The sequence below is a fragment of the Perognathus longimembris genome, chromosome 1, assembly GCF_023159225.1.
Source record: "Perognathus longimembris pacificus isolate PPM17 chromosome 1, ASM2315922v1, whole genome shotgun sequence".
NCBI lineage: Eukaryota > Metazoa > Chordata > Mammalia > Rodentia > Heteromyidae > Perognathus > Perognathus longimembris.
The window spans coordinates 107,718,087-107,735,616 of record NC_063161.1 but is presented as its reverse complement, the minus strand read 5'-3'; the positions used below and the strand labels follow the sequence as shown (position 1 = coordinate 107,735,616).

At 47.3% G+C, this 17,530-nt stretch overlaps 1 protein-coding gene across 12 annotated transcripts in view; it reads left to right on the top strand.

Moving 5' to 3' along the window:
- Wnk2 (WNK lysine deficient protein kinase 2) overlaps positions 1–17,530 on the top strand; it is a 123,077-nt gene that overhangs the window by 52,184 nt on the left and 53,363 nt on the right. For 11 of the 12 annotated variants that reach the window (XM_048342899.1, XM_048342818.1, XM_048342130.1 and 8 more), the window contains exons 8-11: positions 7,447–7,738; positions 12,087–12,286; positions 16,234–16,389; positions 16,899–17,090. In XM_048342899.1, the coding sequence (XP_048198856.1) occupies positions 7,447–7,738; positions 12,087–12,286; positions 16,234–16,389; positions 16,899–17,090 (840 nt within the window). The remainder of the gene's footprint in view (positions 1–7,446; positions 7,739–12,086; positions 12,287–16,233; positions 16,390–16,898; positions 17,091–17,530) is intronic. The other variant, XM_048342473.1, reaches the window with a different exon arrangement.

Here is a 17,530-nt window from a genome sequence, read left to right as displayed (position 1 = left end):
ACAGTTTCTCAAGATTGGAAAAAGCTATCTAAAGGTTGTTATCTAAAGGGTGGGTGTTGCCTAGGGGAAGCAGCTAACATGGACGGGAGGGGTATGCTAGCCATCTTAAATAGGGGTGCAGGAGCTGGGAATGTGTCCTAATGGTAAAGTGCTTGCCTCACTTACATGAAGTCCTGGGTTCAGTTCCTCAGCACCGCATATATAGAAAAAGCCAGAAGTGGCACTGTGGCTCAAGTGGCAAAGTGCTAGCCTTGAGCAAAAAGAAGCCAGGGATAGTGCTCAGGCCCTGAGTTCAAGCCTCAGGACTGGCAAAAAAAAAAAAAAAAGAAAGAAAGAAAAGAAAAGAAAAGAGGGGCGGGTGCATGGTCAGATGTTTATATGACAACAGGAGAGCAAGTGTCCTGTAGGTGGCTGGGATATAGCACAGGGAAAGAACCAGCTGTGATTGTGGAGAGTGGGCCAGGAACTTGGATGCACTGGGAAAGGCCTTGCTTGCTTTGACCAAATTCTTGCCAACTTTGCTCCTATATATTGTCTTTGAATGTAGGATATTTGTCTTTCTTTTTGCTTTGAGGCACTGTTGTGGCTGTTTTGTTTTCTGGTACTTTTCTACCTATAGGATGAATGGACGAATACATTTCTGTTTCTTCCTTCCCATTCCTTCCTCTCCATGCCTGCCTGTGGTGAAAGGAGGCCCGAGCTCCATATGAGAGTGGCCCGCTGCTGTCTGAAGTTTCCTGACTTGGCCTCAGGAAGGGATATTGGGGGTGCTGGAGGAAGGGGGTAGGAGATGGAGCTGGCCAGTTGAGATAGGGAAGCAGCAGTCCAGGTTGAGGTGTGGGCAAGAAAGGCCACACTGACTCCAGGTGATGATATGGTATAATGATGATCAGGACTAGTATTTAGTGAAGGCAAATCATAAATGCGTGCCTAGATGATTCTGATCCAGTTTGCAAAGTCTATACCATCTAAAATGGTAGCTATGACCCAAAGTCACAGAGGGGCACCACACAGGACAGGAATCCAGAGGACTCTCCATATTGTAGGGTATGATGACCAGCTAGATATAGAAATAAGTGAGCCACTGATACCTAGAAGGGAAGCTGAGTAGAAATGAGCCATCAGCTCAGTGCAAGAGAGCCAGTGACTTTATGTGCCATTGCCACAAAGGTGTTGCTACTTTTAAATTTGTCTTAAAATGAACTTCTTACTGTTGAAATTGCATCTTTAAATATCCTTCTTACTGTTGGAACTGCATAAACTCCATGCTCAGGGGTAGTTGGGTTCTTTAATCCTTTAGTTGGGAGGCGTAGACATGTTTCTGGGTGGGGTTAGAGAAGGTAGGAGAGACCACTCTCTATAGACTCTATAGGGCCAGATGCTATGCCTACCATGACTTCATGAGACCCTGCTCAGGCTTGGTGATGCTACAGAAAGGAAATGAGATATTAGGGCTGGGACTGTGGGACTCAGTGAGCCTTGTATTGGTTCACAATCTGGAGACTCCTCCTCCTCCACATCTGTGGGCCATGGCATGTGGTATGTGAGGGGTGCATGGGGCAGTGGGTTTTTTAGATGGTGCATGGAGGTGAGTCAGGAAGGAAGAAGCAGCCTCCCAGCTAGGCTTACTTACTATAGCCACCAACTCTAGGGATCTGGAGTGGCATGGAGCTGCTCTTGTCAAATGCCATGTGACTGAGGAGTCAGGTGAATTTGGTCTTGCTCATGCTACCCTGTGCCTTCCTCTATCCAGACTTCTAAAGAATATACACTTCATGCAAGGCTTCAACACCCAGGGTCTCAAGGGAAAAGATACCTCCTGGGGTGCTGATGCCACAGCCAGAACTCTGGAAATAGCCCTTGTATGGGATTGTGATTGTACAGTGAGAATAAGGGTGGACATATACCACCAATGGGCTAGAATCCAGGCTATACTAAAGGTGTGAAGTGGCCTCCTGTGTCCCCAGCCTGTCCCACTCCAACATGGCTTCCCTCTAGTCACAGAATCCTCTGCTGTGAGCAAATCTTAAGGGATCTTTAAGCTCTGTGTTCCTGGAGGACCTTCTGTGGCTGCCATGGTGACTGGGTGAGGTGCTCAGAGGTGTTTTCAAATCTAACAGCCAAGAGGTATTGTGCTACATTCAGATAGTCATCAACACAAATGTCTTGTACCATGTATGCAGTACCATGGCTTGATGCTAACCAAAGAATGGAGTCTATGATTGAAGTCCTGGTTTAAATGTAGCAGAATCACCTCAGGAAGAACAGCTGAAATGTAGTTCTCACATTCTTTCTACAAATGTAGTCATGTCTGCTCTGTACTGGGCAGGGTAGGATGTGAGGGATTTGAGAGCTACACCCCAAGGTCAAGGGGCCACAGGGTGGCTGAGTCATAATAACAGCATGTCAAGGCTCATCTTGAGTGATTCCAGTGTAGGCAGTGCATCCAGAAAGGTGCTCAGGATCCCGGATAAGAAGATTCTGAATGCCTGGACTTTGCCTAGACCTTGGTCTCTCAGATGTGCTCTGGGCTTACTTCCTGGGCTTAGCTACTTCCAAAGTAGATGCCTCCCAAGAATTCACCTCATCCCTGCTTTGTCACCAAGGTAGAGAGTAGTATGGCCATCCACATGCCAATCTACATACCCATCCCCTCAGCTGGTCCCTGACACTTGGCTGAACTCACATGCTTTATCCCTAGGTCAGTTCCTTCTCCTTCCATTCTCCCCTCCCATCACCCTTCCCTCTCTGTTTCTTACTCATCATGAAACATGTCATCCATGAAATAGAGCATCCATGCAGAAGGGACATGACTTGTGTCCAGTTACAAAATAATAATAAAACAGTATGTGTCCCCTGCTCTGCTAAAGAAACAGGACAGGCCCAGCCTGGGAGCTGTCTGTGACTGGCTGAAAGCCAGTAAAGCTCTATTTGTGAATAGCTTCACATGAGCCTGCCTCTGTCCTTCCTGAGCCTCAGGCTGAGCCTTGAGCCCTGGGCCCCAGGAAACCTATCTAGGTTCTAGCCATGCATGCTTTTATCCTTCATGCCCATGAGAGACTCCAGGCTCTCACTTTCTGAAATCCTATCACTAGCCTTTCTCTGAGCCTGAGCTGCTAGGGCCCTAGCTGTTCAGTATCACATTATAGACCCAGGGGACTGAGACTTCTCTTACAACAATGATGTCTCGGTGTGAAGCCTGTTGGAGAGGCCTCTTGGAACCATGTAGAGGGAGATAAGGAAGATCAGGATAAGGGTTGAGTATACTAGATCAACATGGCAAGGAGCAGGGCTGAGGGGACAGGGGATTCTTCGGTGTCCTACGTTGTATTTGGTCTGAACTGATCTCTAAGCCAGTCAGACCTTGACTCTGGGGCAGTGAGGGGCTGGAAAAGCCTTTCTTTGGCCTTCAGCGTCCTTCAGCTTTCAGGGCACCATGTAATAGGATCTACCATTGTGGCACCGATTGTGGCTACATTCTACCCTGTTTTGAAAAAATGAAATGTCTTAGGAAGATGGCAGAGACTACGAAGACAGATGGGAAGAGTGCCAGGCTAGACTTACCTCCCCTGGTGCGGGGATGCTAAGCTTACTCCCTTATCAGTGCTCCCCTTTTCACCCTCTCCCCTGGGCGCCCGACCCGTGGATGGCCAAGGTGGAGCGAAGGGACACGGGCAAGCCTAAAGTGCATGCGACCGAACGAGATCCCCTTTTCCTCCCTCCTTACTCACCAAGGAAGCCAGGCGCAGACGGATCTCGGAGACGCTTCGGAAAGCAATCCAGTTTATTCGGGAGGGGCTCACAGTAATATAGTAGTGATCACGAGGATTGAGCATGAGCTGGCAATAGGCTGGCGAGCTTGTCCGTCCAAGAGCAGCTCCCAAGGACCTCCCTCATGGGCTAACGTCACTTCCCATAGTACCACCCTCTGGGCAAAGCCCTGGAAAAGGGAGCACATGTGCTCGCTGGTGCAAGGTGGGGGATGGTCTCAAAGCTATCCCTTCTGGTTCAGGACCCAGAAGGAGATAGGTATGGCTCACTTCCACACTGCCCCAGGGCTGAGGGAAGGGCAGCGTCTTGGGAGCGCTCTCATCGCCCTTTCTTAAGGCCAAGATGAATCCCCAACAGTAGAGAAACAGGCCATAACTGTGGCGGTATGAAAAAGAAAAACTGCTTTCTCTGATAACTTCTAGTCAGACAAGCCATATGTGGGCAGAGGCCTGAGGATGCCAGTCTTGCTGTGACCAGAGGTTACCTAGGGCTTTACAGCCTTTTGATCTGGAGCTTTAGAGCCTTGGCTGCATGCTCTTGCTGCCTTTACACACCTGCCCACAGGTGGCATGGAATGGGTGATACTTGGCTAGGGAGTTGTTCTTGCCAGCCCACAAATGACATCAGTCAGACCTCTCCTGCCTCAGCCTTCCCATAAAGGCCCATGTGGTTGGAGTCTGGGGTTCCTGGAAAATGTCTACCCCCAACTCTAAGGAAGCATCCAGAAGAGAACTCCAGGCCTGGTTCCCTTCTATGGGAGAATGAATCATCCAGTTCCTGAGGAACTTCCCAGCTAGGATGAAGACTAGGCTTTAAGGGTGGATGGGTCTTACTGAGGATGTTGTGTCTACCTCTGGATCCTTATTTCCTAGCCACATGCCTATCCTACCCCTCTTTCTGCCCAAGTCAGCAATTTTTTGACCTGGACATTTCCGTGTGGACTTTTATCCTGACAAGTAGACATACCTGTCCAAATAAATTGTTTTGAAATTAGTAAAAACTCACTGAAAAGTTCTAAGGTACTACAAAGCACTGTTTTTTTCCAATGAACCACTTGGGAGCAAGTTACCAGCCTAAGACTCTGCATACTGAATTCTTTCATATCCATTTGGCATAAAATACAACATTTTCAGCTGGATGCCAGTGGCTCATGCCTATAATCCTGGCTAGTCAGAAGGCTGAGATCTGAAGACCACAGTTTGAAGCCAGCCTAGGCAATAAAGTCCGTGAAAGAGTCCATCTCCAAAAATAAAAACAAAACAAAACAAAGTCTGGGCTGGAAGTATAGTTCAAGTAGTCAAACAAGCTGAGCAAGAGTGAGGCCATACTTCAAATCCCAGTACTAGAAGGGGAAAAAAAAGAGATTTTTCTGCATAATCACACAGTAGTCAACATAAAAAATATAATCATGCCAGGCACCAGTGGCTCATGTCTGTAATCTACTTAGAAGGCTGAGATCTGGGAATCTCAATTTGAAGCCAGCCTAAACAGGAAAGTCCATGAACAGTGCCCAAATTCTGAGTTCAAGCTCCAGGACCAGCACACACACAAAGCAAGTGTCACACCACCACCATCCCATCCTCAAGCTGTTCACATCCACAGTGTCCCCACAATACCTTCATGGCAAGAGCATCAGGCCAGGGTCACATGGCCCCTTGACCCTTCAGTCCCTTGACCCCTGTGGTCTGACCCTGGGGAAGGAGTCAGGCTTTTCTCGGAAGTAGATCATACTCAAACTGGTTATGCATCTGTGGGAATTTCACAGCGGGGCTGTGTTCTTACCACGTCCTGCCTAGGGGCACATGATGTTGTCTGTCCCATTTTGCAAGATGTTTATTCAGAGGGACATCTCCATGTGGGTCACTCTCACCTTTGTACTTGATGTATATCTCTTAGAAAGTGCTTTGAAACTGTGTAACTATCCATTGATTACCAAACTTCCCATTCATTTATTTCTTTTATCATACTTTGCACAGCATAGTATTTCTGCTTTACTCAGTAGGTTGTCCTCTATGCATGAACTGTCTATTGTTTTATAATCCATCACCTCCGCATATGTGTTTGGAATGCCCCGGCCAGTACAGTCCCCAGGTCAGGAGTCAGAGGCAACATAAGGCTCATCATGAGGTGCAGTGAAGTGTGAGCCAGGGCTTTGGGCTCAGACCTGACAGGAGACCCAAGTCTGCAGAGAGAAGCTCATGATGTGGATTCTCCTGGAGCAATAATGCCTGAGAGAAAAGGAAGGAGGAAAAGATAGAAGGAAAGAAGAGCAGAGCAGGGAGACCATACCTAATGAGTCCATACCTAATGCTGACAGGGATACCCTTCTGCTTCCACAAATGATTTTCACCCTCATATGCAAAATGCATGTCAGAGATTTAGGAAATGTCCTTCCAAACTGTCATCATATTGCTGCTTATTTTGATGTTCAGATGTCCTAGATTTGCCCACTGATGGATCACTGGCTCCCGTGTCACTTAGCACGTCCCAGTCATTCCCTGAGCATATCAGTTCCTGGGTTTGGCTTATCCACCTCTTTTTCCTGCCTGGCCTGGAGTCAGTAGTTCTGGTTCCTATTACAGCACATGGGGCTGTGAATGCTTGTTGCTCCTGGGCCCTCAGGGTAGGTAGAGTTCACACCTATCAACGTGCTTGCGAGCACGTGTACACACACTCACACACTTATATACAATTAAATGCTATCTGTGAACATGTGACTTTATGTCTGTCATAAAGTTCTTGCTGGCAGCTTTGGCTCCTACCATCACCACCGGTCTCTGATCTAGACTCCTGCCTTCCCTGTGGGAGAAGCCTGGCTGCTCCATTCCTCATGTATGTTATTGTCTGATCAGCCCTGAAGGGTCACTGCTATCTAGCTGTGCTGGGTGTATCTCCTGAGTCCCATATCAGAAGATTCCTGAATGGTGCTGTCCCACTCCCTCAGAAGGCCCACCCAGCATCTTCAGGGCTGAGGTCCTCAGGAATGGAAGGAAAGGGAAGGCCAGCTAGACTTGGCATCTTAGTTCTAATGAGTTTTCATGTGCTGTGGTCATCATGTGCCCAGCTAGAGAAACCCTTGCCACATACTTCTTTATTTTCAGAAAATGGGGCTCCACCATGAATATTCTTAGCAAGCTCACAGGGCTTCCAGAGGTCTTTGACAGTGTTTTTTGACAATGTTCCCTGTGGTGAAGGGAGCTTTGGAGGAACTGGAAGTATGGTTCAAATGGTAGAGTGCCTGCCTAGAAAGCATGAGGCCCTGAGTTCAGTAACACACACACACACACACACACACACACACACAGAGTTTAGGATCTTGCTGGGCACCAGTGTATACCTCACTGCTCTGCTGACACAGTTTAGACCTTTCTCCCTTTAGAAGGGGAGGTCAGGGTCTGGGAGGATACCAGCTGATATTCTCGAAGCCAGAATTATGGATTTCAGTAGAAGTTAGGAGGTGGGGATGGGATAAAGGGTAGGAGGAAAGTGGTTAATTACTCCTTGGTAACAAGGGAAACATTTTAGGAACACTGAATGGACTCTAAAGGAAAGGATTCCACAAGCAGGAACTCACAAGCAGGAGCCCATGGTGTGGATAGCATGGTTAGTCCCAGGTAGTGTGGCATACTGGCAGGCCCACCAGTCCCTGAGACACTGATAAGACCATCTTTGCAGATTGAGTCTGGATTCTTCCATGAGAGTGATGTGAAGATCGTGGCCAAGTCCATCCGTGACCGAGTGGCACTGATCCAGTGGCGGCGTGAGAGGATTTGGCCTGCACTGCAGTCCCAGGAGCCAAAGGAATCTGGCAGCCCCGACAAGGCCAGGGGCCCACCAGCTCCCCTGCAGGTCCAGGTGACGTACCACTCACAGACTGGACAGCCTGGGCAGCCGGAGCCTGAGGAGACTGAAGCTGACCAGCACCTCCTTCCCCCCACACTACCAGCCAGTGCCACTTCCCTGGCCTGTGAGTACATGGAACAGAGTTACTAGGACTAGTTATATCTCTTTCTCCCACCCAGTGCAATCATCTGTGGGGCAAAGAAAAATGTCCTCACACTCATTAGAATGTTTTGTGAAGGAGATAGGTCAGCGCAGTGCAGCCTATGGTGAGCTTTCAGCTGTCTGCATGTAGCTGGGTTATGTCTTTCAGCTGCAGGTGGTCCCCAGGAACTCTGGCTGGGTTCCCATTCCCTGTGCTTGGCATATCCTATTGGCGCCAGGGCACATCATGATCTTTGGGAGACAACATGTCCTGGGGTGTTTGGACTAGTAGATGGTCCCAAAGTGCTAGGGCACACGGGTCCTGCTTCCTGGGCTTGTGGGCCTATTCCCATAACCTACCCTCCAGAGTGTGCATGGTAGGTTGAGTGTTGTTCCAGAGAAGGGATTATGACTTTTCTGTGTCTCCCACAACAATCTGTGACCAGAAAGGGTGTAAGGCTCTTGGCATCTGGCTTCTCAGATTGGATGTGGCCAAATATGCTCTTACCTTGTGAGGCTGACCCAGCCAGCCTCCATCCTGGCTCTCCATTGTGAAGGCAGGTTCCTTTTCCTATCTCATGGAAAGAGTCCTGGGTCTGATGGAGGAATTTGAGGCCCAAGTGAGGCGTTGTCCCCTGCTCCTTGGAGGAGACATCTGTGCCATGGACAAAGAATGCTGATGACTTGGCCACCGGGATTTTCCATCCCTGATAGCTTCCTTCTACTGGAAAGCCTGGAAGACCTTTTGTACATTTTCAAGGGCGTGTAGCCAATGCATTGGGAGTTGTTTTGAAGTAGGCTTTATCTAAGACCATTTTAAGAAAATCGGTGTCTTCCACCTGCTAGGCAGAAAAATGTCTTGCACCTGGTCTCAATATCCAAAAAATTGAACATTGAGCTGAGGGTGGGGGATGTCACATGGCTCTATCCACTCCTATTGGAGCAGAATTTAGAGTACAGTGACCAGGACAGGCCAGTATTTCAGGTTCTTCATGTGGAAAGATTCAAACTGTCCATTTAATATGAATGTTCTTCATTTACATTAAAATAGCTTGAGCTATATAAATTTTGGCAAGCAACCCTCACCTAAAAGAAAATTGGTGCGCTGCCTGCTTCACTCAAGGCAGCTTGGGTTTGCTTTGGAGAATGTTGCTATGTCATCGCTCTGTTTTCTGACATCTAAAAAATTAATAATAGCACAGTTTTTTTGGTGAGACAACATTTTCCACAGCAGACAACTACACACCTTAGAATAATAATTATTTAAGTTTGAGACCATGAAATGTGTTCTGCTGGTTTTCAGATGTAGGTCAGATATGATTTGCTATGAGAAAACTCCCATAGAGATAATGGATTCGCCGATCAGTTCATGTCAGATGTGGGCCTTCTCTCTGCAAACAAACATGCTTTCTGTCTGACACAATACCAATACCCATAGGGCATGTATAGAGGCTGGGGTCAGCCTTCTCCAAATGCTTTTACTCAATTATAGTAATTTCTTTAAAATAGACAATACAATCATGCAGTGAAGAAATCAAAAGTTCTAGGCAAGCCCTGGTGGCTTATGCCTGTAGTCCTAGCTGCTAAGGAGGCTAAGATCTAAGGATTGTGGTTTAAAGCCAGTCTGGAAAGGAAAGTCCATGAGACTCTTAATCTCCAATTAACCAGAAGTAGAGCTGTGTCTAGAGCACTATCCTTGAGCAAAAAATCTCAGGGACAGCTCCTAGACCCTGAGTTCAATCCCACTATCAGGAAAACAAACAAACAAAAAGTTCAATGGTATATAGCATGCCACTTAACTGTTCTTTCAGAGGCCAGTTAAGGCAATTGTTGGAGGTCTTTTAACTGTCCTTTCAGGGATAATTGATATGCAAACTTCCTCATGTGGACATGTAGGCATGTATGTAATATAAACATATACATATCTATGTACACACAAACTGTATGCATGTATATAGATATATGTGCCCCCCACACACATATATGTGTATATATATGCATGGACCCTATGCAAATCACTCCCTGCATAGATGTGCCCCCACATGTGCATATATGGGAACACACATGTTCGTACATGCGTCAGCATATTCTTGCACACATGTCTGAGTAGACACATATATATGTATACTTCCATATCCTCCTCGATTCTGCCCTTTTATACTTTATGCTGGCCTCTACTGACTTGATTCTCCCATCCTGTGTATTTTACAATGGCTGTCTATGCTGGGCCTCCTGGTGAGCTGTGGAGGATGCCAGACCCACACCATCAACTGAGTAGAGCCTCACATTCTTTTGGGGGATTTTTGCCCTTTATTTTTTGGTACTGGGGATTGAACCTAGGACATTGCACTTGTTAGGCAAGTGCTTTGCCACTGAGCTACATCCCAGCCCCAGACACACATTTTTATATTGAAAGATGCAACACTTCCATGCTTCTCCTGTGTGCTTTTCTGTTAGCACTCCTGACCAAACTCAGCTGGTGGCTTTTACTGGAACAACACCTGAGCAGCTGAGGACTGCAACAGCCCAGCTTGCCAGTGGGTCCCAAAATGACTTCTAAAATCAATTTTAATTGTACAAGTAACAAACACAATTAATTCCAACCTATAAAATGCTGCACCCAGTGTCTAAGAGTTGTTCCACTTGAAGCTTGTCAGACTGTAGCTGTTCTTCCCCCTTGCCCCTCCTCCTTTCCTGTTTGTCTAGGTAGAAATGACCATGTTAATGACCGATTGGCTCATTAAAAATCACAGCCGCTTGTCTAATTGGTTTTGCTCAATTAAACATCAGCATTCCTTATGCCTTCCTAGGTTCAAATAAGTTCTGATTAATCGGTCCCTGAGAAAACTGTTTTTTTTGTTGTTGTTGTTGTTTTTGCCAGTCTGGGGCCTTGGACTCGGGGCCTGAGCATTGTCCCTGGCTTCTTTTGCTCAAGGCTAGCACTCTGCCACTTGAGCCACAGTACCACCTCTGGCCATTTTCTATATATGTGGTGCTGAGGAATGGAACCCAGGGCTTCATGTAAACGAGGCAAGCACTTTACCACTAGGCCATATCCCCAGCCCTGGAAAATTGTTTTAATGCAAAGCCAACAAGACTACCCCTTTACTTTGTTTAAATCATCAATGGACATAATACAATACTTTGAAATGTCGCTCCCTGATAGAAATAACTTGGTTTCATAGATGGCAAATCCTAATGCCTGTGGATTTTGGAATCTGGAGGCAATAAACCAAAAAGTGCCATTTCTGACATGTCCAATTTTTACTCCTTATTGACAAGATCACACAGGCAGACTGACTTCTCAGGCATTCTTGGTGAGACAAGCCTGTGGGTTGTAGGACACACTTCCTGCCTGCAAATGCACAGGCAGGTCTGTACTGAGTTCTAGGTTGCTGAGGCTGTGCTAGCCTCATCTATGTGAGGCTGGCCTCTGGGGAGCCTGTCTAGGGTAGGGGATAGATGCACAGTGGATGCAGCCTCTTTCTCTATGTCTCCCTGTGGGTGTCAAGCAGTGGCTTACTTTTCAACCAAGTTAGACATGGTTCATGATCCCATCCTCCCAGTACAGGCCTTTGCCACATGTGTGAAGATGCTCAGAGTTCAGAGACTCACCCCTTTATCAAACAGGGTGTTAATTATTTCTTCCACAGCTGCTTTTTTTTCTTTCATTCATTTTGGGGGGGGGGTGATATATGCCAGTACTGGGGCTGCAACTCAGTGCCTCAGGCTCTTACTTGGCTTTTTTGCCCAAGGCTATTTCTCTACCACTTGAACCACAGCACCACTTCTGGCTTTTTGCTGATAATTGGAGATAAGAGTCTCATGGACTTTCTTGCCTGGAACTGGCTTCTAATTGAGGTCCTCAGATCTCAGCTTCTTGAGTAGCTAGGATTACAAGTGTGAGGTCTGGCTGCCTTTTTTTTTTTTTTCAACTATAACATTTCCACAGCCTTCTTGGCTTTCTTGCACCTTTAAGAGCTAGAATGCCTGCTTAGTGCCCGCATTACAGGTTCTGCTCTGGAACTCCGGGGTGGGCAGGGAAGGGTGGTGTCTACTTCGTGGGAAGGTTGGTGAGACTCTGGCATCTGTGCAGCTCTGACATCAGGCTGTGGCAGACTGGGGGCACAGGTGTGGCTCCTCCATAGTGCTCTGTAGTAGTTTAAACAACATGCAGGTATTATTCATGCAACCTAGAGAAACAACCTAGTTCTTGTTCTGCAGAAGAGAATATAGGAATAAGCTATTTACTTGTGTGCAATGCTGTGTGGGGCCGGGGTGGGGGGCATTAGATGTTCACATTCACTAAGTCATAACTTTGTCCTTCACAGCCGATAGTACCTTTGACAGCGGCCAGGGCTCCACGGTGTACTCAGATTCCCAGAGCAGCCAGCAGAGCATGGTCCTGGGCTCCCTTGTGGATACTGTCCCAGGCCCAGCCGCTTGTGTCTGCAGCCCCCCTGTGAGCGAAGGTCCTGGCCTGACACACAGCCTGCCCTCACTGGGGGCCTTCCAGCAGCCCACTGCCACGGTGAGTTTGAGAGATACCCCTGGGCCTGTCCTCTCAGCCTCCTTTTCTGAGGGTCCTGGGGGACTCAATCTGTGAGGTTCCATCCAGAATATGGAGTATAACCAGGTTTAAAGTAGGCCTGTAGTCATACTTCCCACAGAAGAAAGACTTTGCTGGAAGCTAAGCACTGTACTTCTCATCAACCACATAAGAAGTACACAAGTAGGCCAGGCAACAGGCTCACACCTGTAATCCTAGCTATTCAGGAGGCTGTGGTTTGAGGATCATATAGACAGGAAAGTCCTTGAGACTCTTATCTCCAATTAATCACAGAAAGTTGGAAGTGGCGCTGTGTCTCAAGTGGTAGAGCACTGGCCTTGAGCCAAAGATGCTCAGGGACAGTGCATAGGTCCAGAGTTCAAGCCCCAGGACCAGCAATAAAAAAGAAGAAGAAGAAGCAGGAGAAGAAGTATACATCAAGAGATAGACCTCAGGAGCACCCAGAGTTTGGGGAGCTGTGATAGAACCAACCCAGATTCATCCCAGGACAGGATCTAGTGGTGACTGTCCAAGTACATATGTGCATGGAGCCTGCCCACCCAAGCATGGGCTTGACCCATAGTTTCAGGCCATCCCAGATATAGTAGAAATGCATTTTTGTAATAATGGAGTTCTAGACTCAGCCTCACCATCCAGCCTCAAGAGGGTATGTAGAAGAAGGCCTAGCTTTTCTCCCCCATACAACAATAGCCATTGAAAGTCTGCTCTGAAAAACTAGGTCAAAAAAAGCATGGTGGGGAGGGGCATGGGAAATAAGGTGTTTCCAATGAGGATTTTGTAGAAGGCAGAAATAAGCTCCACACTGCGAAGATGCCTGTGAAGTGATATGATCCAAGAAAGTAAAAGAGGGGTCACACAGGGCATCTAGTGTTTGATTTTTGCTCTTAAAAAAAAAGTTGACAAAGCCATTGCTCACTTCACAGTCCCAAGTGCTTAGCTGCAGAGAGTTTGCCTGTGACCTGGATGGTGGAGCTGAGTCCTCAGAGAGTGATATAGACCCTACCCTGTGGCACAGCTCTGTCTTCACTCCTCCCCAGGGAGTTGTGTTGGTTATCACTTACACACTTTTTCTGGGGTAACATCTTCTTGGTGCTGGGTGCATTTGCATGCTATGGTCTCTGTGCCCTGCACATGGTCTCTTTCTTCCACTTTGGTCTACATAGGGCTGGGTATTTGAAAGGACCTGGAGAAGTCTCTATGGCAAAGCAATCAAAGCTATTGGATGTGTCTACCTTTGCTGTCCAGAGCCCCAAGACATTTACAGTTTTGTTTCTTTCACCTAGTAAAGCAAAGTATGATTTGAAATGTCTGAAAGAACTCATTTAGGAAAGGCAACATGCTTGTACAGAAAGTGGTTTTTTGTAAGGATTATCCAAGCAAGGGCTGAGCTAGAATATTTTGCCAGCTCTTGTACCTTCCAATCCTGATTAGGGCTCCTCATGGCACTAGTTGCCTGGGTCTTCCCTGGACTGGATTTGGCTTTTGAACCTTTGTTGGTATACCTGATTTCATCATCTATCTATAACTCAAGGTGAGGAGGTCATAGATAAAGACTTAGGGCCAGACAGAACTCTTTCTCCTTTCTCCCTGCCTATTAATACAAAGATTTTAAATACTGGGGTGGGGGCTAGAATGGCCTCCAGGTGTACTGAGGGTTTCCCCTGCCCTTCTGGCCTTTCCTGGAGGAAAACAGACTGAGAGAAGGAGGAAGGAAAGGATGAAGAAAAGGAGAACCACCTGAAGTGAAAGGCCACTCATTTATCTAAAGCCACCTGAGCTCCTGAGCTATACATGGTGGTCAACAGACGAATAGTCTGACCTGGTTGGGGGCAGCTCATCTTCTCTGTGGCTTTAGGTTCATCCAGGCTTTAGACTTGATCCTAACTCATGCCCGCTCTTTTTTTTTTATTGTTCTACACACACCTTTTATTTATTTGGGATTACAGGTGCACATAACACAGCTGACCTATTTGTTCATTTGAGGGGTGGTCTCAGTAATTTTTTTTTCAAGCTGTCCTCCAACTATACCCTTTCAATCTCTGCTTCTTATTCACAACTTGAATACTTTTCCTAAAATCACTTTTAGTTCATAGTAAACACTGCCTGCTCCAACAGTAAACTGATTGCTTTACAATAACTCCAACTCCTATTTAAGTTTACCTTTAACGCTAAACCTCATTTATCACCCTTTGGGCTTTCTCAACTTCAAAGGTACGTGTTAAGTACTGTCCAAACTTCACAGGATACATAGCAGGTTCAGAGCACTTGGTTCATCCCAAACTCTGATTTGCCCCACAGATTAAGAGAATGGGGGCAGTAATGAACAGTATTATGATCATCTTTAATGTATTCTGCACTTATAAGTTATTTTCTCAATGCTATTTGATCAATGTTATTTGATCAATGCTTCTTGGCTTATAAGGCTTATGAGGAACTACAGAATGCATCCAGCACGTTTTTCATTAGATAATGTAACATTTCCATCCAGGATATTTGCTGTATTTGAAGTATTTGCTGTGCTCATGCCTGCTCTTTCTGCTTCACCTCCTCTGTTGAGCATAAAGTATTGGCTGTGAACCGTGAAGTGAGGGAGAGTGGTTTTGAAAATCCCTGTTCTTGTGACATCCAAACCACTGAGAGAACCGTCACCGTGAACTATGAGCCCTGCCTCCAAAGCCACAGACTTGTCTTCAGCTGTTTCTTGATAGCCCCACCCCCTTCTCACATTCCAGCAAAGCATTTCCTCCAGAAATATTGCAGCCCGTATAACTGCATAGTAAGGGGACCCTTACAGAGCAAAACATGACATAATTGCACCCCAAAATTAACAGATTTTTGAGCCAAGTGTGGGTGGCTCCCATCTGTAATTTTAGTTACTCAGGAAGCTGAGATTCAAGGACTGGGGTTTGAAGGCAAATGGGGCAGGATTCCAAGTAACACCAAAAAGCCAGAAGTGAAGCTGTGGCTCAAGTAGTAGAATGCCTTTTTTTTTTTTTTTTTTTTTTTTGGTTGTGGGGCTTGAACTCAGGGTCTGGGTACTGTCCCTGAGCTCTTCTGCTCAAAGCTAGTGCTCTACCACTTTGAGCTCCAGCACCACTTCCCACTTTTTTTGAGTGGTTAATTGGGGATAAGAATCTCACAGGGACTTTTCTGCCTGGGCTGGCTTCAAACCGCAATCCTCAGATCTCAGCTTCCTAAATAGCTAGGATTACAGATGTGAGCTACCAATGCTTGGCTTAGAATGCCAATCTTGAGCAAGAAAGGTAAGGGACAGTGCTTAGGCCCTGAGTTCAAGACTCAGTACTGACATAAAAAAATCAAAATTAGTTACAGTTCCTTAGTAACATCCAGGTACTCAGATTCTCCCTTTATTAGCTGCCCCATTTAGGCAGCCTCTGGTGATGCAGGCTGGTGTCTTGTCTGTAGCCCCGTTTTTCTTTCCCAGTGGTGGAGTCTCAGAGGACCATGCCTTGCTGAAGACATCCCTGTGCCAATTTTGCTGCCCACTCCTGTGTGTCCTGCTGCCTTCCTCAGAGCACTGTTTCCATTTTTCCACATTCTGTGAATTAGCCGTATGAATTCATCTATATTAGTCATTACTATGAGTCACATAGTCGATAGCCTAGCCTATGTCCTAAGGAGCTCTTCAATATGGTTCTGCAGAAACTTTGTGGTAATCTTTTCTCGCAGTTATGTAATAACTCCATGGCTTTTATGTTCTAGAACATTCTTTGGCTAGGAGCTCTGACTGTCCATGACTTTTGAGCATTGTTAATGACACCACAGGACTACCACACTTGGCTTCTGCTGAGTCACCTTCCTGGAAACAGGGTTCCTAATGGGGAATGGGCATAGGGGATGTCAGGAGCTGAGGACAGCTGCTGAACATGGTCCTGCCATATCCACAGCCTGGCCTATCTGTGGGCTCCATCCCACCCCCTGTCCGCCCTCCACTCCTCCAGCAGCATTTCCCAGAGCCTTCGATGAGCTTTGCCCCTGTGCTGCCACCACCCAGCGCCCCCGTGCCCACAGGGCCACGCCAGCCAGCACCCCCTGCCCAGCAGGTAAGTGTGGCACCTCCTTAAGGCCCTTTGAATTGTCTCTCTCACTTCAGGTGTTCAGCTCAGCTGTCCCTGGGGCCAAGACCTGTGAGCACCTTTGCAGGCTTAGCTTGAGCTCCATGAAGTTCCTAGGGTCTCTGATGTAGACGAGGTGTGGGAGTGGGGTCATTCATGTCTGCATGTGGTATTTAGGGGTCCACAGCTATAACCATGGAGCATGTGTGGAAAGCTTTGCTTACCCAGGCTATTTATGCCAGTTCTGCCATATCCTTGGCTTCAGATTGACAGGAGCCTAGTGGTCTGTGTGAGTTTGTGTGAATGAGGTATTGTCAGTGTGTATTTCTGGGTTCCTGTGTAAGTATATAGTTGTGCAGGTGTGCATGTGTATATATGCAAGCATGTGTGTGAGCCTGTGAGCATGCATGTGTGAGGGTGAGTATGAATTCTGTCATGTATGAGTACAACACCCTGCCTCAGCAGGCTGGGGAACTAAGGCCCATTTCTCTTTCCAGCTGCCTCCAATGGCCCAGCCTCCAACCTTGCCACAAGTTCTGGCTCCACAGCCCATGGGCACCATCCAGCCGGTACCCCCCCACCTGCCTCCATACCTGGCTTCAACCTCCCAGGTGGTAGCTCCTGCTCAGCTGAAGCCCCTCCAGATGCCACAGCCACCACTGCAACCATTGGCACAAGTCCCTCCTCAGGTACCTCTGGTCTATAGCCTGCCCAACCTGGAGGAGGTACCAGGGTGTAGGCAGGTCTGCATGTGACCTGGAGTTACTGGACTAGGGAGGTCAGCCAGAAGCATGGTACAAACCCCATGTCACATGTATCAGGCTTCCCTGGTGAGAACCATGGCAGCTTAAAGGATGTGAAGGCCCCAAGGATAGCCTCCCTCAGCTGGGTTGCCCTCCGGCCTCATCTTCTTATCCTGACAGGCCTTTCTTCCAGGCTGTAAGGCCTCTAGCCATGAGTGGCAGATAGGGGAAGTTCCTCAGAAAAAGAGGGAGGGAGAGAGAGCAGCCATCAACCCAATGTCCAGCCCATAGTCCAAGTGCGCCCAGAATGGGGACAAGACACAAGGACAAGGGTCACCATTTGTCAACTGAGTGGGGTACAGACAGTGGGAGGGCTTGTTTCAGAT